A 25,671-nucleotide genomic window follows, 5' to 3' on the forward strand; every position below is an offset into this window, starting at 1 on the left:
CGAGAGTTTTAATGGCGTCGGAAGGAGATAGAGGCGCATAAATTAGACCTTTTTCCCACCCTGTTTCTGTCTATTAATGTCTTCTCTTTGATTTATGCCCTACTTTTATGTTAACAGATGTTGTAAAGCTTAGATGGATCGGCCGTAATCCCCGCACACCGCATCACAAATGTTTGTCTACGCCATATTTTTTCCTCATCCAAACCAATATGAGGTCATATTTCTCCCTTCTCACTGTCACCAGGTGACCTTTGCGAGGAGGTTCTGGATCCCTGTCTCCCCGATTTTGACCCCTGTGAGCACGATTCTAAGTGCGTCCACGTTGGTCGCAGTTACAGGTGAGTGACGGAGGAAAAACAAGTCCAGAGGGTAAATCAGAAGACCGTAAAGAAAACTGAAGGTCACCTTTGATCATCCAAAAAGCTCCGATTGGTTCATCCTTGAGTCAAAGTCAGAACTGAAATTGAGAAATCTCCCTTGAGGCATTCTTTGGATGATGGGATATGAGGAAATGGAAAATGTCCAAATAGTGTCATAAAATTTTCTGCAGTAAAATTATACTTGTTTAGAGTCACCGTGAATCCCAACCGCTGTTGACAGATCAGCAGGTTACCTCATTGGAACCTCTTTATATTTGTGGTCCGGCATTTATGAATTCACGTCGTGTCTGAGAATGTGTTGCTGCTGTCAACTAACTGAAGGAGCTTCACATACCTTCAGCTAATCGAGAATCAATGCCATTCTTTTGGCAATTTATTTTCCCTATTTTCCCACTGTCAACAAAGACCGATAGCAGATATTCAGTTGCATTAAAGAAGTCATGCACACGATGTGATTGGTCGTTACCCCAAAAATATATGACTTCTAAAAACGTGTGAATAATTTCTTCATTGATTAAATGACATTTATAAGGCATTGATAAAATGAACCTTTTAAGAGGTTCAGTCTGCGTCAAAATACCGAATAATGGCGCTAAAGTCCGTCCTCGGTTCACTGTACTAGCAATATGTTATCTTTGTTCCAGTGACTTATAATGACAGGCAGAACAATGAAATTTTTTCTAGTAGATGCCAGAAGGTTCAATTAACCAGTTTCCACCTGTTTCCGTTCAAACAACGGGATACAGTCATGTAATACCTTAAGCCCATTTGAGACTGCGCTGAGAAAACGTATGACAATTGTGTCTCTTAAGATCGCTCACAGTAATAACGGCAGTCATATTTCTGCAGGTGTGAGTGTTTACCAGGCTACGTTGGCCATTTCTGCGAGCAGGACTACAACGACTGTCTGGAGAACAAATGCCAACATGGCGCAGAGTGCGTGGACGCAGTCAACGGCTACACGTGCGTGTGCAAGGAGGGCTTCAGGTAAGGAGATACAGATGCTCCATGAAGCCACAAACAGCGTTTGCACTGTATTTAAGTGAAATGTAAAAACAGAAACAGATTTATAAACACCAATGCAAATATTTTCCTTTGTTGTGTGCGTGATTGAGTCCCACTCTCACAATGTCAAAGTTGAATTTCCAAAACGTCCCTTTCACGACTTCCTTATCTTTCCAGCGGCTTGTTCTGCGAGAATCCCCCGCCCATGATCTTGCTGCAGACCAGCCCGTGCGATCACAGCGAGTGCCAGAACGGCGCCCAGTGCCTGCTGGTGGCCGGCGAACCCGTCTGCCGCTGTATGCCCGGTTTCTACGGCAACAAATGTGACAAGATGGCCACCGTTCACTTCCTGGGGCGGGAGGCATATGTGGAGCTCCCGGGCGCAAAGTTACGCCCCAATGTTCATATTTCATTGCAGGTATGCTTGCTTGCCTTTTTTTAAGCATGTTTTTTTTTTATTGTATGGTTTTGTAACATTTAAATATAAAAGTTTAATGTACTCCCATTTCTTCTTTTTCTTCAGTTATTCTGAAAAACATTCAAACGTAATGATATGTAGATTACATTATTTAAAACAGTGTTTTGTCACGTGGAATGTGAAACTATCCGTCTTTGTTTTTCATTGTAAAAAATAATAATAAAACTTCAATAACGTTCATATACAATACTAAAAAGGATGCATTTTTAAATTGATTGTTTTATTCTATTTTTTATTCAAATAAATGAATAATTGTGTGTAAAAGTGACTGTTAGCCCTAATCATAAAAAAATAGAAACATTCAAAATTAATACTTTAATACTAATTTTTTTTTTTTTTTACAGTTCAACTTTCAAACAACTTTTACATTTGTTCTTTAAAGTAGAATTAATCTTATTTTACTTTATACGGATGTATTGATTTTTTTTCTTGTTTTTGGGTGCATGGTATGTGTGAGAAAAAAAACCTCAAGTAAGAAGAGATTTACGTTTTGCAACATGCCAAGCATAAAATGTAGCTTTGAAACTCAAATTGAACCTACATCTGCAGCATGCTGCATCCAAGACCTGCTGTGCTCTCTCACACACACACACACACACACATGCGCACACATTTTACAATTTCCACTGTGGACTATTCTGGCCCTCTGAAAGTCGAATCCCAATTGAGGCGTATTTTCCTGCTGTCTTTTTTGAAGGCGCCAGATCTTGCAGCGAAACAGACAGAATGCATAAAAGTAGAACACTTATGTTTAACACCTGTGTGAACGTGAATGTGTGCTTCCACGTTCAAGCCGGCAGCTTTTCACTGTTCAATGCCAAAGCTGTTAAATCCGCACCAAAAGTCCTCTGCTGTGAGACGAAAGGGGAGGAAAAAAGCAAAGTGAATTGACAGCCCTTCATAAATCACTCTCTACTTGTTCCTTTTTTAACACGTTCTCCCACTCTCTTTTTCTCGTTATCATCCAACCTTTGTTCATATCTCTATCCTTTTTCTCCCTCCCTCTCTGTCTGTCTGTCTCCTTTCCAGCAGCTTGTTAGCAGCTGTGGACTTGGCCGAGCTCCGAGGTAAAGCTGCGGTGTTAAGTGTTCGGCCCCCCCGCAGCCACACGGCCACCTGCTAGTTAGCATAATGTTCCCGACGGCCGTCGAAGCTCCTTTTGCACGAAACGTAGTGTAACAAAGGATTTTGGCTCATTATTTTTTTTAGTTTCCTCACGGTCTATCTGTGACAGACCGTCGATGGGGAGGTGGCTAAAGCTATCGATTTGAATTTGACAGACTATCACTTTGATTATTCAGTTTTCATGCATGTGAGTTGCAAGTATATTTTTTTTGGTTTACTTGGGATATCCTTACTCATGCTCGATTGTAGTATCAATGAGTTTGTGGGTTTAAAAGGCGAGGCCAGGTTTGAGGATTGATGTGGGTGTCAATGAATAAGTCGTTGCCTTCGGGAGCTTTCGACTCTTTAAGTGCAAGGATAGGGAACCCTGGTCCCACAAGAGTCACGTCCTAACACGCTCTACTGCATTTTTAGGGCACCACTGTACTTGTATTTTTTCTTTTGTCTGAACTGATTGGCAAAGATACATCATGCAGTATACTTCCCAATGAATTTCAAAAAGTCTTAATTTTTTCCCCACTATTTCCTTGGAAATTCTCACGAGAGCATGTCCAGAGATTAAAGACACACTTGTTATCTTCATGCAGGAGGTTTGCAGGGCTTTTCATCGACTAGGCGGCCGTGTCATTTGGAATGTTTTATTCTATTGGTGCACACGGAACCATTATTGACCCAAATTATCTCGATGGCCGTACATTATCGAGCGGTTTGTCCTGTCACACATGGCAGATTTTGTGGGTCGCTGACAGAATAATGCATGAAGTTGGAGAATGATGCGTAAATCATGTTGTGTGTCTCCCCCTCAGGTGGCCACCGAGAAAGACAACGGTATTTTGTTGTATAAGGAGGATCACGACCCCCTGGCTCTGGAACTTTACCAAGGGCACATACGACTCATCTATGATATGGCCAGCTATCCTCCCACGACTGTGTACAGGTCAGACCCACACACACACACCAAGGGTTTTTCATTTTTCCTCAATTGGGGTTTGTTGAGTTTTTCCTTGCCCCCCTGGGTGTTATGATCTACAGAGCTGGCCTTTCCGATCTGGAAGGCAGAATGTGCCAAATGCCGAACCACGCTCATTTGAAACGTGGAAACTACTTTCTTGATTATTTTTTTATGCCTACATAACCCTACATATTTGAGCTGTGAAAATATATCTGCTTAAAGCCTCCTTCAGCTAGAATCTATCCTTATGTCTACGCCGCGACAAAAAGCGCTTGCCACTAGCTAGCCCACGAGCTAACAGGCTTGCCGAGATCCTCTCAAATTGGTGGCAGGCTTGTCCGCTGCGCCACTTTCTCACCTGGGAATTTAAATACTATGTATTCAACTTTAAGTATTTAGGTGCATTGTGGATTGGAATTTGTGTTGAAGGTGATAAATACTGTTGAAAAGGTTTAAAACAGGTTTCAAAAATTCAGTTTTGATAAACACTGTGTCACATCTTAGTCTTGTTTTCAGCATTGACCGCTTTACAAACGGCACATCAAAGTAGTAGATAAGTCACATCTCATATTTTGAAGGTTACAATTTCAATTGGGCTTTGATTTTGTGGACTTCTTAGTAGCTGCTGGTTCGGCCAAGCACGTAATCCACAGACTGATTCTTCCCAACACCCATACAGACTCGCAAATCTATAGCAGAACGTTTCCCTTTATAAACAAATACCAACTCCCCAAAATTCCATCGTAATCCCCATGAGATGGCGGTGGACCCGAGAGAAAGGCAACAAAAGTCTTTGGAGGTGAGACTTCAAAAGGTCCGCACAAGAGACCTCATTCATGTGTGTTAGCCGGCCTTAAGCCTTTGGATATTGTATCGAAGATACGTTCACATTTTCATAGAATTTGATATTCCGCAGTCATTTGGGGTAAAAGAGATGATAATCCAAGATAACATCTCTACGCTTACTAAAGTGACTGGAACATAAACAGACTGTGAAATAGTTTCGGAGAAGTTCACCTAACTTGAAGGAGAAAAGAGGTGATGGACGAAAGATGAAAATGTGCATATCTGGAAAATGTCCCTCAGAAAAAAACAAACCAAAACGACAGTCTTTGGTCGTATTCCCAAAGCCAACTTGAAGTTGAGACTGTAAATTTAAACCGTTATTTCCCAATTATTAGCAGACAGACTATAAAATTAGCCAGAGGGATGTCAACAATTGATTTTGAACACTGCTAATCATGCAGCCTTATACAAAGCATAGATGTGAAACCAAACACTGAATAAAAATCAGTGAGCTGCCTAGTCATACTTTTATATAATCAGACACTTTCTGGAAACTACTGAAGGCCGTCAGGAATGTTTTGTTTCTCTTGCACAGACCACAATTGTACCTTAACAGAAATACTCGCTTCAAACCAAATTGTGTCGACCGATTGTGCATTTTTTTACTCAGACTTTTAACCGTAAGGCGTCATAAAACATTTAAATTGTTCCGTGTTGACGGTTTTACTCCTCAAACTTGCTTGTGCCTTGGCTTAACAAACACTTATCAAAAGCAATACGGTATTTTCACTGGAAAACAGACTTTTTCAGAGGAACATGCAATTTCAGCGCTCTGCATACATGAGCACTGAGTTTTATTAAACATTTATAAACATTTATAGACATAAAAGTGTGGCCACCTTTTATTAATGGTTTGAAGATTTAGTGCCCAAAGACATTAGGATATGCTTTTTTTTTTGAGGATCGGGTGCTGTACAATCTTAAATCATCCATCTATTTTCCTTAAGATTATTCTGTTCAAGGCCACAGCCAATCACAGCTGAGTTTGTACAACAGGCAGAAAGTCATTCAATCATTTTGTCAAAGTTCAACATTTTGGGATATTGGCAAACTCATCGAAAATCAATAAACCACATGTACAGGAATAGTTCTTAGTGTGGGATCCCATAAAGGTCATTATTTTGTAACATCGTGAACCTTAGGGCTGTTGTCACATCTGATCATGATAAAATCCTTTTAAGTTAATTGTCTTCTAACGGATTCGATTGTCCCAAACCAAAATGATGTGCCTGCACCTTCCTCCGGATGGATTTTTTTTTGTGGTTTGTCCTGTGGATCGCTTTATCATACAAGGTCATGTCAGGACTGGTGTAACAAAAGACGTGTTTCAAATTCAAACCAGAAGTCTTCTCTCCATTGTGGGCTAAGATGATCAACCAACAAAGACAACATGCTGCGTTTGCTTCGACAGTTCCTGGCTGAGAAGAACAAATATAGCTCCTGTTCTCCATGAAGCTCATAAGGTTCATAAAGATGATCCGTTTAAAAGACATGGATGTCATCAAGAAGCCCTTAATGAAGGAGCTGGGATATCGTTTAAAAATCACTCCAGGAGTGTCGGAGAACGTTGTGTGTTAGACTCCCAAGGAAAAAACCTGTGTAGTTTAGATTTGAAATACATTTGTAGCCCTTTCTGAAACACAAACTAACAAGGTAAATCAGGAACTTCCTGAATTGGTTCCTGCGGTGTTCCTATCGTAGCTGCTGGCAGTAAAGCAAGTGGTGGCCCAAGACTTTTACAAGTAATTTATATCCACGAGAATACAGTGACATTAGCATTTTTAGAGCCTTCATTGAGATATTAGATGGCTGGACAAAAGCCCGAGACTATTACAGATTCAAGTGTGTGGGATAGGTGGTCCAACAGAGGAGAGTGATGAAAGCAGATGATTAAGTGCGGATATGACGACGGGATGGAGCCTATCAGGGCGGATGGGAGACTCAACCACAGACCGAGTCCGAGAATTATCCTTGTCGACTCTCGTTAGCTTGACAAGGGCCACGCTTGCTCGACCAAAAGACAGATCAGATCAGAGATGCTATTGGAAGCCGGGATTGCCAATGGAAATAGACAAAATATAAAATAAACAAAAAGCAATAAAGTGGTTGGAATATAAATACGGTAGTGGGACAATACGGAAAGCAAAGAGCAGAAAATACTGGTTTGGTCCACTGTTTCCACTTTTCTGGCAAGACAATTTTTCAGATTTTTTGGGGGTCCAATTTTGATCCATTTGTAAGAGCTGGGCTCACTGACACCCCTCTGCTTTAATCTCTGTTCGAGTTCACCTCAAAACATGTTTAATGCTCATTTAATGTGAGTGTCCCCACACACCAAGATAAAGGATGGCCAGATGCGTTCTTACTGCTCCCATATTGTGCGGGCCACTCTAGATCACTGACAAAATACACCACACCCAGATCGCTGAATCTTGACTGACGTGATAAGCACCAGTCTCTTCACCCAAACGTAATTAGCTACTGTTCAGTTGGACGCCGATTACGATTGTCCTCCCATTTTGCGAGTAGAAAAATTCCAGAGCGGCAAGTTAGCACGTTGCCTCACACAGTTCAGGAGTTGTGGGTTTGATTCTGACCCTGGCCTACCTGTGTGGAGTTTGCATGTTCTCCCCGTGCCTCTGTAGGTTTCCTCCGGGTACTCCAGCTTCCTCACGCATCCTAAAAACATCAGGCCGTTTGACCAATCCAAATTAGGTGGCAGTGTGAATGGTTACTTTGTCTCTGTGTGCCCTGCGATTGGCTGGCGACCAGTTCAGGGTATCCCCCGCGTGGTGCCCGAATTTAACTGCCCACAACACTTAACTTCATCCTGATTAACCCTATTTGTCCATCAGGGGCAACTAGTACAACTAACCAGAGTGTATAGTTTATCAATTAAGAGGTGTAAATATTAATTTACCCCATATTCGTCCAAGTTAAGGCAGGAGACATATTCATTGAATTGAACAGCCCGTCTCCACATTCCTCACTATTCAGCAGTTTGGAGGCAAAATGAATCCGGCCCAACTCCAAGCCTCCACCGCAACCCGCTATGTATTTCTTAATGCGTGCCATTTTTTGATTACCTATGTCCTTTTGATTACCCAAATCCTATCTGCCTCAATTTGAACAAAAATTACTGCTTGAGCAGAGTCAAAACCTCAAGGCTGCGCGGGATGGTGCAAGTTTTGCTCCTTCCACAATATGGGCTCAGCCAAGAAAAAAAACCAAGAGCGGCACTTTGGGAGGGGGCTCTAATGCAGCCTTTGGCTACCAAAAAGACACTAATTTGAAGTGAGTCATCTCATCTTGCTTGTAAACCGATGTAAACAAACAGTGGAACCCTGAATTCCGTATTATGCACTGTAATACTTTCACTGTTCTGCTGTCTGCCACAGCTCACACTTAGACAGTCACACAGATTTGCTGATGTCACATTGCGCCCACCAGACCCCGCCTCGTAAAGGCACGGAAAACACAGACACTACGATATGTACCGTACTTTTTCCGTTTTGAATTATATTTTACAATGCGTTTCGAAGTTAGTTTGAAAAGTTATTACAATTGCATGATTAGTGGCAACGGAGTAAAGACGCAGTCGTGCAAATCCTTCTACTCGCTTTGTATCAGATGAAAGGCTTTAATTCCATGGTGGGTGTTCCTGCATGCGCGTGCGCGTGTGCATGTGTGTGGGTATGAGAATGCATTTGTTGTGTGTTAATGCGCTGCCCTTTACTAAATGCCAGGTTAATCTCCAATCAGGTCAAACAGAATGCGTCTACCTGTACTGTTGCTCAACGGCCAGCAGCAGAAGGTTGAAAGGACAAGGGGGCAGACTTTAAGACAGAATGATGGACAGTGGTGAGGGGAAAAAATAATGGGACCAGGGAAATAATGGGACTAGGGTTAAAATAGTTTTGGATTTTTCATTGTTATATTTTTTCAATGCAGTTAGTTTTGAAAAGAAAGTGAGTTTGTTTTCATTTCTATTATTTGAAAATGCTTTGTTTTGGTTTAGTTTTTATTAGTTTGAGTATCAGTTTGACATAATTGCGGTTCTCTGTATGGGTGCAGTGCTATAACTTGAATGGTTTCTTTTGTCTCAAATAATTCCTCGTGTTCAAGAATGACATGTATTCTGAATGGCACTGCTTGCATCTTGCACGCATTGTGAAAGCAAAATATAGCAAACCCATTTCCATAGGGATGTATTTTTTTTTTTTTTTTTGCCGATGTGGTCAAAGCATCTGAACTAAATTTTGGTCCACAGGCATTCCTCAAACATTCTAAGTTTAAAGTTTAAAAGTCCCAAATGCAATGTAAATATTCAGATGGAGAAAACCTTTACTTGGAAAAAGGTCTCGGCTCATTCTTGGAATGCTGCCTCCAACGGCCACTGGTGTGACTTTTCAAAGAAACCTGCTTTAATGAAGAGAGGAGTAGGGGAAAAAAATGAATAGAAGAGCAAAGCAGCTGTGCCGTCTCGGCAACAAGTAATGGAGGTTACCACGGTAATACAGGACTGCCTAGCATGTCTGCTCCGTGTCACTGTAATCAGCTCGGGCTGCTCTCGCACATGCACACAGACGCACAATGACTCGCTTGTATGTACTCGCAGTACAAACAAGCTTCGCATGAACACCGTCAATTTATTCCTAAATAATCAACAAATCTAGTCCAGGGGAATGACAGCAGCATATAATTAGATTTAACAGTGTAAGTGGAGCGAATCCAAACATATATTTTGTGAGGCTCTTTGAGATAAAGTCAATTACTTGTAATTACATCTGGGCTGGGTGTAATTGGTTTATGGTTTTAAGAGGGTGCTTCTTTTTTTTTTTTTAGCTCTAGTTGTGTGTTTTTATTAAATGTGCATGTGTTTCCTACTGTGTGTTTTTACTAAATTGTCTTAAGGAGCGGCTTTTAATTAACTTACACAGACAACTGAGGTATAAAGATATACGTGGCACACGTTCAGCATTTACATTGTAAAAGTCCAGTCAGTTGTGCTCTTCTGCCACCCAGTGGCTTTTTGATTTTAACTCCCGAGGAGATTCTAAAGCAACAATTGGAACGACTCCTGTAATATAAAACACGCATACTATTAATTCATAGTATTAATTCAGCATTTTTTTTCAAATTATTGTCAATAGAACGTCAATTTTAAAATGGTTATTTTCATCTATGTAATGAATCAAATGTATTATTTAGTTGCTTCATTGTAATTCAAATGAAAATATTAGTCAGTACATTATTATTTATTTTAAAGTAAATAAATATTAATAAACATGAGACTCAATTATGTTATAAAAATATTGAATAAATATAAATAGCAGCAATTAAAGGAAATATTTGATTTATTAATTTAAGATTTATTAAATAGATTGTAGTAAATCATTGAAATATTGTACAGAAAAGTGTACATTTAATTGAATATTTTTAAACAGTTGACCACATGTAAAAATGACTTCAATCATTTTTCAGTTTTTCAAAATCAACTGTGTCCCTTGAGAACAAATTTGCCCGCCTCCTGTAAATGGAATTACAAGGACAAAAAAAAAAAAATACATTTACTTTCGAAGTAATTGGATTAGAAAGATGAGGACAAAAAAAACATTTACTTTCAAAGTAATTGAATTGGAAAGATGAGTACATAAATTCTGATTGACAAAAATGGAAAATCGAAAGCAAGTAAAAGATGAAGAGACGAGAGAGGTCTATGAGGCCATCACTGTGCCTGGATGGGTTTGTTATTAAATTACACAGCGGCTAATAGAAACCATGTTGAACATCTGCTTTGGCTCTCAGCAAACCAGCAAAATGCACAACTCAGTTGATGTTAACCTTTTTTTTTTCCTTTCTTTCTCAAAAGCAGGAAGTCATCTGCCATTGTTGATGTAACGCATGAATTTCTCCATAATCCGAGTAACACCTTGAACCAATTATCTGCGCTTTATATATGAGGATAAATTGAGGAAAATGGGTTTAAACGTGTGTTTGTATTGCGGTTAACGCGGGCTGAGATGATGATGTGTACATGGGTGTGTTGGGAGGAGAGAAAAAAAGAATAACATAGTGCGTGTCGGAACTATTTTTGCTCAACTTTGTAGTGTGTGTGAGTTTTCCAACACTGACACCGGTATGCGCTTTATTTGGCAGCTTCCATGCCACAAGCCTTTTAGTCCCCGGCTTTGTTTGGATGCGAATGAAGTAATCCAATGCCAATGTGGACCAAACCAAGCAAAAAGGTGGATGACTGACAGCTGACTTGAGGCTGGGACACCTTGGACTGGTTGCCATCCAATCGCAGGACACATATAGACAAGCAAGCGTTCATAGAATTTCCAGTCTTAAAGGGGAAATTGTAATTTTATAACAGTTTAGCAATTTTTTTCTGTCAACATGTCTTGTTCCATTGTTCATGCACAAATGCTCATTGCTCAAGGGTTCTAAAACGGCAAATATTAATGCTAAGAGTGGCATTTTCCATTATATGTTTGCATTAGGGCGGCTCGGTGCACGTCCGCCTCACAGTAAGGAGGGTGCGGGTTCGATTCCACCTCTGGCCCCTCCCTGTGTGGAGTTTGCCTGTTCTCCCCGTGTCCGCGTGGGTTTTCTCCGGGCACTCCGGTTTCCTCCCACATCCCCAAAAAACATGCTTGGTAGGCCGATTGAGCGCTCCAAATTGCCCCTAGGTGTGAGTGCGTGTGCGGATGGTTGTTTGTCTCTGTGTGCCCTGCGATTGGCTGGCAACCAGTTCAGGGTGTCCCCCGCCTACTGCCCGATGACAGCTGGGATAGGCTCCGGCAAGCCCGCGACCCCCGTGGGGAGAAAGCGGTACAGAAAATGGATGGATGGATGGATGTTTGCATTAAGCCTCTTTTTGAGGCAGTGATTGGTGCACAAAAGTTGTTTCAGGGTTCTAATACCTCAAATAGCAATGCTAACCTTTAGTATGTTAATAGCATTTTTTATAGTCTTATAAGATAGGAAAAATATAATTGCAGGCCATGCTTAAGTCACCGTAGTTGGTTGGGCAAATATTTATTGCTTAAACAGGGCTCAAATTGCAAATATTGATGTTAATGTTAGCATGTCAATTGCATTTTTCATTATATATGTGTGTTAGTATTTAGCTACCGGGCCAGTCTTAAGGCATTGTTTGGTGGTGTTTTTTTTGTACAATGGTTGTTTAATACTTTGAGCTAATTGTGATTCTCCTCTTAGTATTTTACACTCATATGTTGTATCTATTCATTCAAAGGCGCATAAAGACAAAATATGCATTCGCTTTCCATTTAGTCTTCAGTGAAGCTAGCGTGTAGTTGGCTGTTATTCTTCCTAATCTGACCACTCTATAGTCTAAATGTTTGTTAATCAAAGTTGGAGTGAAGCTCCTGAATTACCGTATTTTCCGGCCTATAAGGCGCACCGGACTATAAGGCGCACCTTCAATGAATGGCCCATTTTAAAACTTTATCCTTATATAAGACGCACCGGACTATAAGGCGCACCATTAATGCATCAGACGGAACAAATTACTTTATAATCATAAAATAATGATCCATAGTCTTTTTGAGTCATGATTCATAGTCTTCAGCGGGCCACTTATGATTGATTTCATGACACAATACTTCGGGCCAGTTTGAATTTAGGAATTTGGTCCATATATAAGGCGCACCGGACTATAAGGCGCACTGTTGGTTTTTGAGAAAATTTTAGGTTTTTAGGTGCGCCTTATAGGGCGGAAAATACGGTACTTATGTAACAACAAAAGTGTCATTCATGTCCTTATCCTTTTTTTCGATGTAAATCCGAGACCCCGGTTGAGTTTATACCCACCCCTCATATTCTTTCAACACTTCCCGGCCCCTTGTCTTCCTCTTAGCTGTGCCAAACCACTGTCTCTCTGGCTGGCTGTCACCCCTCCAGCTAAAACCACTTAGCGGGGGGAAACCTCAACTGTTCACACAGACGGGTGGAAAAGGTCATTGACTTTAGCGTACATCATTCAAAATCATTAGGGTTGACCTGGGAGTTTGAAGTTTGGCTAAACATTGCCCATGCTTCGCATTAAAAATCAGTAAGGGTCTTTTTATGACTTTGCCTCCGCAATTATATAAGTTACACTGAATAGAAAAGTCTACACACCCCTGTTAAAATACATGCCAGGCTTTTGTGGTCTAAGAAATGGGAGCAATATGGATCATTTCAAAAGAGCAGCACAACAAGCCAAACGGGTTTACTATCAAATATTTCTTAGGCTTGCTTTGGTTTTGTTTGGCAGAGAAGAGCTTTCTTTAGTCAGACCGTACCCTTGTCTATGATTAAAATGTGCTTTGCCGCCATCTTGTGGAATATAGAATCAATATTAAAGATTAAAGATTAAGATTAAAGTCCCAATGATCGTCACACACACACCTGGGTGTGGTGAAATTTGTCCTCTGCATTTAACCCATCCCCGTGTGATTTTAATCCTTCCCCTGGGGGAGAGGGGAGCAGTGAGCAGCAGCGGTGCCGCGCTCGGGAATCAGTTGGTGATCTAACCCCCCAATTCCAACCCTTAATGCTGAGTGCCAAGCAGGGAGGCAATGGGTCCCATTTTTATAGTCTTTGGTATGACCCGGCCGGGGTTTGAACCCACAACCTTCCAGTCTCAGGGCGGACACTCTACCACTAGGCCACTGAGCTGGGCATTCATTATCACCATTTGGGCAGAGAGCCAAGCCCTACCTGGGTTCACTGTACCTGATGAGGTTTTTCTTGCTTCGTTTTTTTACTCTTGTTGGTGGATTCACATAAAAAACAAAAGCGTAAACGCTTGACCTGAAAATGTTTAGCGTATTTTCTGTCTGGCAATTTCCTCCTCTCTCGGCTCTAATTTGTCATAATTGAAACCGTACTGAAATTGCCTCCTCTTTCTTCCATGCATGTGTTACAGTGTGGAGTCTGTCAACGACGGGCTTTTCCACACTGTGGAGCTGTTGATTCAGAACCATTCGCTCAGCCTGGTGGTGGACAACGGCGCCCCCAAGAGCCTGGGCAAGCTGGCGCGGCAACCCTCCGTTGACCACGACACGCAGCTTTACATTGGAGGTACACCGGCGCACACTTAGAAATCCATAGCCATATCTGTATGGCTCTCTGCGGTGGTGTTGAAACATTTGCCATATGTGCACAAATGCACGCTTCTGAAGATGTGCTGAGGACATGCCTGCATCCTTAAAAAGCTTCCTCTTTTGTCTCGCCGCGCCGTGTCTACCCGTCATCCAGGCGTACCCTACCAGGTCCTGGCCACGGGGTTTCGGCCCAGTCCGGAGCGCTCGCCTCAGTTCTTCAACGGTTGCATTCACAATGTCCAAATCAACGGGGAAGCGCAGGACCTGAGCTATAGAGCTACGGGAGGGCGACCGGTCGAGGGCAAGGTATTGTTTTTACTTTATCCTGCTTCATTGTTCTTTCCCCCGCCACAAATTTACAAGAAGTACCCGCATCCCCAGTGAAAACCTGATGGCCTCACTGCTGATATATATACTTTCAGTATATCTTCTCCTGCCCACAGAACGATGGCGTCCTGGTGGGCTGTCACTCGTGCAGCGTGTGCGCGCAGGGAACGTGCAGAGAGGGCGGAGAAATGGGCGTCACTTGTCAGTGCCCGCCCGGACGCAGCGGGACGTTGTGCGAGCAGGCCACAGTGCCAAATCCCTGTCAAGGCACTAGGTGGGCACCAAACAATCTATTTTCCACCCATTAATTCATCATCCACTTTTGCACTGAGACAGATCCGCTAGGTCACTATGCTCCAGATTTGTTTTCAAATCGAGTTTGCCTTTCAACGATGTGTCCGCATACAACATGACATTTGTTAACCACAAACAACCACATATACAAATGGTTGTAATTAAGGGCAAATGGGGCAAGTAAAAACAAGCCGAAGATTTTAATTAGTCGGCCTCAAATATGTCTCCTTCTTTTACAACTCTATTTTCCCAATTCTCTCTCTTCAGATGTGTTCACGGCTTATGTGTACCCAAGGGGGCGTCCTACAGCTGCAAATGCAGCGAAGGCTACCAGGGCCAGTTCTGTGAGCAGCAGCAGGAGCCCACAGCCTGCAGGGGGCAGCGCTGCGGCCACGGCGAGTGCAGGGTGTCTGAGGGAGGGGAGCCCGTATGCAACTGTCTGCCTGGCTATGCCGGACCCACCTGTGATACCGGTGAGCCTCAATGTGTCTAAACGGTGATGGAGAACAGCCGACCATTTTGCAGCAGGATCCAATAATGAATCGATTATTAATTGATTAATGCCCCTCCCCTTTTCCTTATAAGGTCTCCAAATCATACGTATGTCCTCTTGTCCTTTGCTCCAGAGTTGACATGTCAAGGCGAGATGGTGCGAGAGCAGCTGAAGCGGCACCAAGCCATGAGGACGTGCACATCCACCAGCAAGATCCCGCGCATGGATTGCCCCCGGTCGTGCCAGACCGTAGCACCGCCCGGCGTCTGCTGTGGCGTCAGCAAGACCCGCAGGAGGAAGGTCATGCTCCGCTGCACGGACGGCACCTCGCACTCTGAAGAGATAGAGACGGCACTGGAGTGCGGCTGCGCCAGGTGCCCGCTCTAATGACTTTCTCAATCCCTCCCACCCACACGTCTTGTGAATTTGGCACCGCCATTAACACAATTTACATTTTGTTTACACATCCCGTTCGATGGCCGCCAGTTTGCTGCAGGAGAAACCACAATGGGGACACGTGCGTGTGTGTGCGTGCGTGCGTTTGTGCGAGTGCATTTGTGCGTGTGTTTGTAGAGTGAATGTGTGAGTGTGTGTGTGTGTATGTGCAGAGAGAACTATATTGTAAGATACAAGTGAGAAGAAGGGGAAAAAAGCATAGTACTTATTTTTATGATGAATTTTCTTCTTCTACGAGGTAAGGACTGATGAGGTGTGTTTTTTTAAATATGTTGATTATACAACGTGTTACATAGGATGATATTATTTTGTACCTTGTAAGAACAAAAAGCTACACCATGAAGTAGATTAACATTCTTTACAAAAGAATATAGAAAATTATATGTATGTATAAATCTATATAGAAATTATACCTTAATCCAATTAATTGTATATTTAATGTTTTTTTGCATGATCTTTGGATAATTTCAGTTGTGGAGAAAGTTCACTCACTCTTTTTTGGTCAAAAAAGGGAAACCATATGTGCCTAATTGGGGGGTGGGATGGACATCTTCACCTTGGAAACTTTGTTTTCCATCATCTAGGGAAGTGGTGGGAATACCTAAATGGGAATAAAACATCAGAAGATTAAAAGATCCCCAAAAAGTTCAGAAAAAGCCCCCCACACACCAAAAAACACCTCATGATGCAGATTTATATAATCAAAAATCCTCACTTAAGCATTCTTAGTCTTAATGTACGTGCCTTTCTCATAGGTGACTTCCTTCAGGCCTCTCATTGGCTGAAAGCAAAGCCACAGGATTCGGGGTTACATTGTACCCCTACCTCACCAGCAGCATACACACTTTTGAAGATTTAAACCGATTTCTTTTTTTTGGGAGTTAGCCACATGTCTAATCTTAAAAAATGGCCAAGTAGGCATTTAATACTAATAATTCTCAAATAATATACGGATTTGTCAGATGTTGATGTGGTGTATAACGTGTAATGAAATAATTGTGAGTTTGAGTACCCAATTATAGCACCAATAATGACCTGAGGGAGGCTACATGGTGCTACGTAGCATTTAGACTATTTGAAAATGCAAAGACGACGACGCTCGGTTGACTTTTTCTTTATCTCTTAGTGATTTCTGATTGCAAATATTTAACATTTATAATTGTAGACCCTGAACAGCTTTATCCACAAGATGGGCTCATAATATTTTAGCAACATCCCATTTGGTTAGATAAAAAACATATATAGCGAACCTCCCAACAAATGCCAACAAATGCCTTAAAACTAAAATGATTATATAGCTTACAGTTATAGGTTATATAATAATTGTTAAAAATGTCAAAAAGGGCTGTTCTACAAACAGAGCAACGCTAACATGACATTTAAAATTTACTGGGCTGGTACACCGAGCACATTACAGACCACAAAAAGTTGTTCTGGAGTCACCATGGCAACGAAAAATTCTCTTCTCTTGAGCCAGTGCGCCAAATGTTTACGGCGCTTTTAGCTTCTTTGAAGCTCAGATATTACATACACTGCTTTAAAATGCCACCATTGTGCCAAAGTTTGAAGACGAAAATTGATGTGTTCAGAATTTATAATGCTGCTTCGACCCAATGTTGGATGGCTGCAACAAGTGTGTAAGAAAGTCAAAAGTGGCGCCTTAATTTTCACAGATGCCTCTAAAAAAAATGTCACCACAAAGTGATTCATGAACTAAACTACGCAACTCAGTCATTGTCACGCAGCAACAGCAACATGGTGCAGAAAAGGAAACTGCGCCATTACCAAAAAAGCCGCTTCCTGTTGTTCATGTGATACATTTAGAAACACCTCAACTGTTAAAACCATAACTAGGCACGAAGAGGTAAACACTCAAGACTTACAATGGGAATGTTTTCAGTATATTTCTATGGGAAGTTTCTGAAATTTTGATTTTGGTTATCCTTCATTATTAAATCTATGGTATTAAACCAATACAACCAAATGTTTACTTGAACAATCTTTCGATTCTTTCACTCAAGAACATTTATTAATATTACTTTGAAATAAAATTACATGTCGCGTATTTAAATCAAACACCCGACTGTCAAACTGCCTAACAATACATTTTAGACAGACAATATGTAATGCAACAAAAATATAACAAAAAGGACTAAAATGACTGTTATTGCAACTTCTCAAAATTGTTCATACAAGGTCTGTAGTACATTGCTTCCTGGTGGCCATAGTGCATATGCCAGAAGAGGCTCAATGTGGGGCCCATAAAAATGTTGCAATTTTGAGAATTTCCAAAATGTTGCAACCCAAAGCACTACTGTATTCTACTTTAATGTACTCTGTTTACAACATTTACCAATGTGTCCACCAGCTTGTAATTTGCATCTGCAATTTAGCCTTTTCCTACTTTTCATGCCCTCACCCCCATTTGCGGAATAATTCAAGCTTTTTGTTTTGCTTGCGCCCGCCCCTTCTGCTTCTTGTGTACACGACCCCCCACCCACACCCGCCTTGGTTTTTTAGCTCATCAATGTGAAGGCAGAAGACTAAATAATTTCAATCCAAACACTGCAATGTTCTCCAGGTTGAAAACACAAAAGTGATTGATGATGCAGATGTTGAATGTTAAAATTAAACTACCATTGAAACTATATTGACTTTTTCTGTCTTAGTCCTTGAATGCATCACCACCATTATGTGTGTTTTTATTTCCCCGTATGACAATGTTACGGCAATTCATAAACATGTTTACGATTGCTTAAATTAATACTGTGGTTTAACCTGCAAATATACAAGAAATTCTGGTTTAGAAAAACATTTTAATTTCCTGCTCTTACGAAATGAGCCTTACAATGAGATTTGAAATGTATATATATATAAAAAAAAAAAATCTACGGCATTTAGCTTGAAATGAATTCTCTGTAAATTGAGCATGACCACACGTGCAATGAAACTTCCTCCTTGACTTGCTCCTCCCTGACACAGATCTCATTCCCTTTGCTGGGCACCAAAATACGGATCGCTTTATTAACTTTAGCACCCTCTTGTGCCATGTTTGTCAGTTGCAGAAAGCCAAAAATTCAAATAGACATCCTAATTTATATTTATTGTTTTTCTACTTTCCACTGACAACAATATCTCCAATTGTCACGCAATTTATTCAATAGGTTTATAAGTTTATTTCAGTGGGGCACCACATGCTGTCAACACCAATTGCCTACTACGACGAATGCCAAATATTTTATAAGCGACCTCTTGGAAAAAAGACTTTTAAGAATGGGAAACGTTAGGACGGTAAAATCGTGTCGGGTATTATTGATACAATTATATGGACATATGTTTTTATACTGGAATGAAATTGGCCTTAAAAATGCAAACTACTGGGGCAGTTGACCTTATAAAGGGATTGACAAAAAAAGGAAACCTTCCAGTGTACTCAGAAGTTGGCTTTGACTTTCCATTCAAACTGACCTAAAAATGTTGTCGACTTTACACAAAAACAGCATTACAGGAAACAGTCGGTCAAAGGCTGTCGGCGGCACGTTGATACACTCTTCATGGCCTCGTCGGCTCTCCACTCAGAAAAATGAATCCAAGGATTGTTTTGTGGATGATTCTCACACTCTTTCAACAAAGATGTAAGTGAATTGTCTTTGCCTGTCGTTGGGCTTATGTCAAAAGTACCTCGGCGCTTTACAAAGTTTGTCAGCACCAGTGCTATTGTTACCGCTTGAGCAATCTGTTTGCATTTCTACAATGATACTAATACATCCAAAATTTGATTTTCACATGAAATAATATTTTTGAGGAAATTGTACCACGGCCTTGCTCCTGCAGTGTTGCATGACATATGTGACTATTTGTTAAAAAAAAAAAAAAAGTCTGTTCAGGCTCAAAAGGGTCAAAACATGTTCATTACCCGTGCATTAAAAGCAACACTAAGAAAAATAGTGAAGCCGCAGCAGCTCGCTTTGACAAAATTTTACATTCTGTTAGCCTAGTATAGAAAACAGGAAAAAGGTAAGGACATAGGCATTTATACTGCGACTGTGATGAATTAGAAATGGCTATTGTTTGAACAATTTGTGCCTTTGTTTGATTACTAGCTGTTCTGTGCATTGTAGTCTATCACTTACATACACTGTCGCGATCAACATGTCATAATGACGATTTGTGTTTGAAAAGCACCCCTCGGCCATGACTACAATTTTTTTTAAAAACTATGTGCACCATGGATTGTAGATAAGCATTCATGATTCCACAGGTGCCTTGTCGTCAAACTACACTCTCAGTCAGTGGCCAGCACAGTTATCCTCGCTGCGCCAAGGAGATCCAGTCCACCTCCTGTGCTCGGTGCTCTTTGACCAGAAAACCGACAGGTGTTCAGGTCGGCACACCATGCACTGGCTGAGAGCTGGATCCCGTTCTGGTCTTGTCCATGTCGATGGAAAGACCAATGAAGAATGCGACGGGTTGAGTCCCAAACGATGCATCTATAGGATCTTCATCAATGTCAGTGAGTCGGATGGCGCCACCTACTACTGCGCTCTCGAGGCTTGTGGAAGCCTCGTGTTTGCAACAGGAACAAAACTGGACTTGCATGGTAACTTCTTAATATGGGTAAAATTTCAGGATTAACCTAAATTGGGTGGGTGTTTGGACGGACGGACGGACGGACGGACGGACGGATGGATGGATGGATGGATGGATGGATGGATGGATGGATGGATGGATGGATGGATGGATGGATGGATGGATGGATGGACTGACTCAGTTGTGGTATAATATAGCCAGGCCATTCACAGGTGTGTCTCCTTTCATTTCTTTAGAAAGAGTGATGCCATTTGATGGTTCACACAAAGAAATTCTTCTGGTTTTTTCTTCCATCATTGCCTTAAGTCTGCTGGTCATCGCCTTACTGATCAATGTCATCGTGAAAAACAACACAGGTAATGTAAGGCCTTTTTTTCTAACCCTCATTAAATCTAAGAAAATGTTTGGCTTTGGAGAGCTCATGTCACACCATCATACACAAATGTCCCAAAAGGTACACACAGGCGTACCTGGTATTGCCTAAAAGACCGAGTGAGTGACAACAGGAGTAGTCTGCGTGTGAGCATTTGAGTGTGAGTTGTGGTCAACAGAAGCTCCTTGCGAATGTTTGCATTTTGTTTGTCTGACTATATGTATGACTATAAGAAAATTCAAGCCTATGTACTCTGGAATTTTCCTGTATGGACACATAAAGGAATATCTTATTTTACCAGGTAAGTCAAATTTGATCCATTCCTGCAACTTGCTGCAGCATAGTGGTTGAGAATATGGGTAATGTCTGTCACTGATGCCACGCCCCCTTTTTCATACCACACTCTAATTATCTCTTTTTATTACTATTTACAGCTTGTTTTTCAAAGCAAAGCAAGTACCCTTGTGATTTTCAAGGCCCTCCGACATTAAATGTATGTATTCTTTAATTAAGTTGTGTTTATTTGATTTATTCATTGGATGTTGTCTCCCCACAGAAGGAAGAAAATGCCCGGCTTAACTCAACTGTGGTTTTCAGCATGGTGGAAAGCAATACGCTAGATGCAGCACAGACCAAGGCTTCGCTCTTGACTTGCACCGTACGTGCTAAAAGCTAGCTCACTAGCTAAATGCGAATTACCAACAATACTGCTGACAAAAATATGTTTCTATTGTCATTACTTGAAGCTGAAAAATTCTTAGTTGAATCTTGCACTGACAAATATAAAGCAACGTGAATAAAATTTCTGTGAAATAATACGATTATTGTATTCATATTTTATGAGAAAAAAATCATCAGCACATTTGGAAAAAAATGAGACATTTAATCATCCATGTATGTCATCATCGGGGGTATTTTATTTTGTATGAATGTAAAATCTATAATATTGTTATTATTTGCATATATTAATCATCCAAGGATCCTACACAAATTGTACACAAATGTATTTTCTATTAATGTAAGAACAATTTATTATTTGCACATATTTATTAAGCATCCCAGGATCCTACCAAAGGTGCTGCAGAAATTCAAAGCAACTGTATGTAAAAGCACAACAAATATCTGAGGTCATTGTCAAAATTGGATCCATATGAAATCACAATTTTCTTTACATCCATTCAAGCTGACCCTAAGCAAGAGGCGGGATACTCCCCTAACTGTTCTCCAGACAAACATAGGGCACACACAGACAAACAGCCATTCGTCCTCCCATTCACAGCGAGTCATTTTAGAAGAAGAAAAATTGATGTGGAACCTGAACTGCATTTTGCGTTCGGACTAAAATGCACTGCTGCTGTAAGCGGTTGTGGATCATCGAAAAACTGGAAGCTTCTTTTACTTTCCTACCTGTAACTGTCTTCGGTGTTCAGAAGGAAGGAAGTACAAATACTGTGACATAAACTTCTGACGTTCACATTGTGTCTTTGGCCTGCGGTAGGCCTTTGACCAACAACTCAAAGCAGTGTTCAACGGAACTGTTGACAGGAAATAAGAGGCATTCAGTCAGGAAATGCGTGTTGCATCACATACTCCAGCTAATGTTATCCATCTGCCACTGAGAAACAAAAGAAGCAACCAAACTGAGGACCTTCATCGTGCAATGAGATAATGACCTAAAACAAAGTGACAAAGGAGGATGATGTTGAAGAAGATTTAGACTGGCCGGGACCATCAGCTGACTTAAACCCTATTAAGCATGAATAGGGTAGTCTCCAACATGGCCACCATCCTCTTCAATCCAAAGCACAAACGAGTTCAGGACAGATAATTGTAATAAACACTGGTGCATGCGTGTTTGTGGTTAAAGTGAACGTGAAAGATGACACACTTTCAATACAATTTTGTATTGTGCCTTTGTCATAGTCCGTCACATAATCTTTGTTATTGGTAAGCTTTTAAAACTTGACGCAAAGAAGCTGATTTGCGTGCAGTGAAATATTTCGCTTTGCACAAACTCAAGCAGACCTATACAACGCCACACTAATTTAAGGTTTTCTCTATTTTGGGTTTTCTCCAAGTTGGTTTATTGATACATTGAAATCGTGCGTTATTCAAAGTGTCAGCGTCTCAAACGGGACGCAGCAACTAGATAGCAAGTCTTGTACAGAAGAGCGTTTACTGAGAAGAGGAAATTGGCTCCCCTTTAGGCTTCAAGTCATTCTTTGGAAGCACTTTGGATTCCAAAGAAAAGATGACTCAACGAGTCAACGGACAAAACACGTGCAGTTTGTAAATCCTGCCATGCGGTGATCAAATATTCAGGGACCACAAATCTCGATGCACATTTAAAGAAAAAACACAACATCAGAGTTTAGTGTTAAAATAAGCACTTTATTTTGAAATCCAGTTCATTGTTGCTTGCTTCCTCTTTCCGGGAGCAGTGCGCGCCTCGTCGTGTCGTGTTGTGTTGTGAGCAGAGCAGGCACGTGAAAGGGGAGTCGACAACTAGTACGCGGCTCCTGGGCTGGTGCTATGGCTAGTGTCCAAAAAGACGAGGAAATTGGCTCCCCTTTAGGCTTCAGTCATTCTTTAGAAGCACTTTGGATTCCAAAGAAAAGATGACTCAACGAGTCAACGGACAAAACACGTGCAGTTTGTAAATCCTGCCATGCGGTGATCAAATATTCAGGGAGCACAAATCTCGATGCACATTTAAAGAAAAAACACAACATCAAAGTTCAGTGTTAAAATAAGCACTTTATTTTGAAATCCAGTTCATTGTTGCTTGCTTCCTCTTTCCGGGAGCAGTGCGCGCCTCGTCGTGTTGTGTTGTGAGCAGAGCAGGCACGTGAAAGGGGAGTCGACAACTAGTACGCGGCTCCTGGGCTGGTGCTATGGCTAGTGTCCAAAAAGACGAGGAAATTGGCTCCCTTTTAGGCTTCAAGTCATTCTTTGGAAGCACTTTGGCTTCTAAAGAAAAGATGACTCAACGAGTCAACGGACAAAACACGTGCAGTTTGTAAATCCTGCCATGCGGTGATCAAATATTCAGGGAGCACAAATCTCGATGCACATTTAAAGAAAAAACACAACATCAAAGTTCAGTGTTAAAATAAGCACTTTATTTTGAAATCCAGTTCATTGTTGCTTGCTTCCTCTTTCCGGGAGCAGTGCGCGCCTCGTCGTGTTGTGTTGTGAGCAGAGCAGGCACGTCAAGTCAAGTCAAGTTTATTTGTATAGCCCTAAATCACAAGCAGTCTCAAAGGGCTTCACATAGACAGAAATTGACAATTATTCTCAAAGCATCCCCTGATCTTAAGCTCCCAAAAGGGCAAGGAAAAACTTAAAAACCCCTACCAGGGGAAAATGAGAAACCTTGAGAAGGGACCACAGATGGAAGGATCCCCCTTTCAGGATCACCAGGTTGAAATGGATGCAGAGAGGGCACAAATGATACAACATGGAAATCAATTAAATAAAAAGTGGATGTCCATGTCATAGCAGAGGGCTGCCAAAGGAGCCCTCAATTGTCCTGGCAGTGTCTTCGAGGAGGTTGAGCTGCAGTTCCCCCATCCTGAATTGGCCCACGAGAATCCAGATAGCCGCTGTCAGCATGTATGCCACCTAACCACCTCCCCGGCCGGGGAGGGGGGAGGGAGGGGGTGGAGAGGGAGAGAAAACAAACTCCAGCCGAATCGGCCACTACAGGTTAGTTAAAGGCCATGTCATAGAAATGTGTCTTTAAACGTGTCTTAAATGTTTCTACTGAGGTAGCAGGCCTAATATCCATTGGTAGGGCATTCCAAAGCTCTGGAGCCCGAGTAGAAAATGCTCTAGAGCCTGCAGACATTTTCTTGGCTCTCGGTGTCGCTAAAAGGGTAGCGTTTTGCGAACGAAGGTTACGAGACGGAACATAAGGAACAACTAGGTCGACGAGATATGAAGGCGCTAAGCCATGCAGCGATTTATAGGTTAGTAGAAGAACCTTGAAGTCACATCTTAAATGGACCGGGAGCCAATGTAAGTTGGCTAGTATTGGGGTAATGTGATCAAATTTTCTTGTCCGAGAAAGCAGCCTTGCAGCAGCATTTTGTACTAACTGTAGACTTTTGATGCGGGACTTAGGAAGACCCGAAAATAGTACATTACAGTAGTCCAGGCGCGACGTGACGAACGCATGTATAATAGTTTCCGCATCACCAGTCGAGAGGATCGGACGAATCTTTGCAATATTACGAAGGTGAAAAAACGCAATTCTGGTTATATTCTTAATGTGCTTTTGAAAGGAGAGAGTTTGGTCAAATATTACCCCGAGATTAGTTACAGTATCGCTTTGAGTGATAGTACGGTTATAGCGGTTTCCTTGAATAAGTGTTGATAACGAGTTGGACCAATTATCAACATGTCAGTTTTATCTGGGTTAAGACGAAGGAAGTTGAGAGACATCCATTGCTTGATCTCCGCAAGGCACTTCTCAAGATTACAACAATCCCGCGGATCTGTCATCGATAACGGCATATATAATTGGGTGTCATCCGCATAGCATTGAAAACTACTATATTTACGTATTATGTCCCCAAGCGAAATCATATAAATATTAAAAAGAATTGGTCCGAGAACCGATCCCTGTGGGACACCACATGTAACATTATAGAGCTCCGAGGACGCAGTACCATGGACCACTCGGTGCGTCCTGTTTGATAGATAGGAATGGAACCAGCCTAGTGCTGACCCTGAAATACCAACACAACTTTTAAGACGCCCTAATAAAATATCGAAGTCTACAGTGTCGAAGGCAGCACTAAGATCGAGTAGTAACAGTACAGACGAAATGTTTGAATCCATAGCTATGAGGAGATCGTTAGTCACTTTAGCAAGTGCTGTCTCAGTGGAATGATTAGCTCTAAAACCAGACTGAAAAGTGTCATATCGATTATTGGCGACCATGTAATCAATAAGCTGCTGCGCTACTACTTTTTCAAGAAGTTTTGCTATGAATGGGAGGTTTGAAACTGGCCTATAATTACTGAGACAGTCCGGGTCAAGATTTGGTCGCTTAAGTAACGCTTTAATGATAGCGGTTTTAAAGGCTGTTGGCACTATCCCAGAGGAGACAGACAGATTGATTATATTTAAGACGGACGGTCCTAAAATTTGAAATAATTCTTTAAGTAGTTTGGCTGGAAGAGGGTCGAGTAAACATGTTGTTTGTTTAGCCGCACTAACCAATTGT

The 25,671-nt window shown here is 41.4% G+C and overlaps 2 protein-coding genes across 3 annotated transcripts in view; both read left to right on the forward strand.

The window, feature by feature from the left end:
- The window catches only part of slit3 (slit homolog 3 (Drosophila)), a 186,571-nt gene that overhangs the window by 152,588 nt on the left and 8,312 nt on the right, over positions 1-25,671 (forward strand). Inside the window, exons 30-38 of the mRNA XM_061276686.1 lie at positions 245-338; positions 1,230-1,367; positions 1,563-1,803; positions 3,795-3,925; positions 13,728-13,882; positions 14,060-14,211; positions 14,349-14,506; positions 14,794-14,999; positions 15,153-15,393. Coding sequence (XP_061132670.1) covers positions 245-338; positions 1,230-1,367; positions 1,563-1,803; positions 3,795-3,925; positions 13,728-13,882; positions 14,060-14,211; positions 14,349-14,506; positions 14,794-14,999; positions 15,153-15,393 — 1,516 coding nt within the window. The remainder of the gene's footprint in view (positions 1-244; positions 339-1,229; positions 1,368-1,562; positions 1,804-3,794; positions 3,926-13,727; positions 13,883-14,059; positions 14,212-14,348; positions 14,507-14,793; positions 15,000-15,152; positions 15,394-25,671) is intronic.
- The window catches only part of LOC133152808 (uncharacterized), a 29,702-nt gene continuing 19,436 nt past the window's right edge, over positions 15,406-25,671 (forward strand). Inside the window, exons 1-6 of one of the 2 annotated variants that reach the window (XM_061276723.1) lie at positions 15,406-15,713; positions 18,976-19,110; positions 19,737-20,075; positions 20,302-20,421; positions 20,873-20,931; positions 20,995-21,256. In XM_061276723.1, coding sequence (XP_061132707.1) covers positions 19,059-19,110; positions 19,737-20,075; positions 20,302-20,421; positions 20,873-20,931; positions 20,995-21,114 — 690 coding nt within the window. In that variant the 5' untranslated portion in view covers positions 15,406-15,713; positions 18,976-19,058 and the 3' untranslated portion in view covers positions 21,115-21,256. Of the gene's footprint in view, positions 15,714-18,975; positions 19,111-19,736; positions 20,076-20,301; positions 20,422-20,872; positions 20,932-20,994; positions 21,257-25,671 lie in introns of those variants that run through there. The other variant, XM_061276715.1, reaches the window with a different exon arrangement.

Source organism: Syngnathus typhle, linkage group LG1, assembly GCF_033458585.1.
Source record: "Syngnathus typhle isolate RoL2023-S1 ecotype Sweden linkage group LG1, RoL_Styp_1.0, whole genome shotgun sequence".
NCBI classification, from domain to species: Eukaryota; Metazoa; Chordata; class Actinopteri; order Syngnathiformes; family Syngnathidae; genus Syngnathus; species Syngnathus typhle.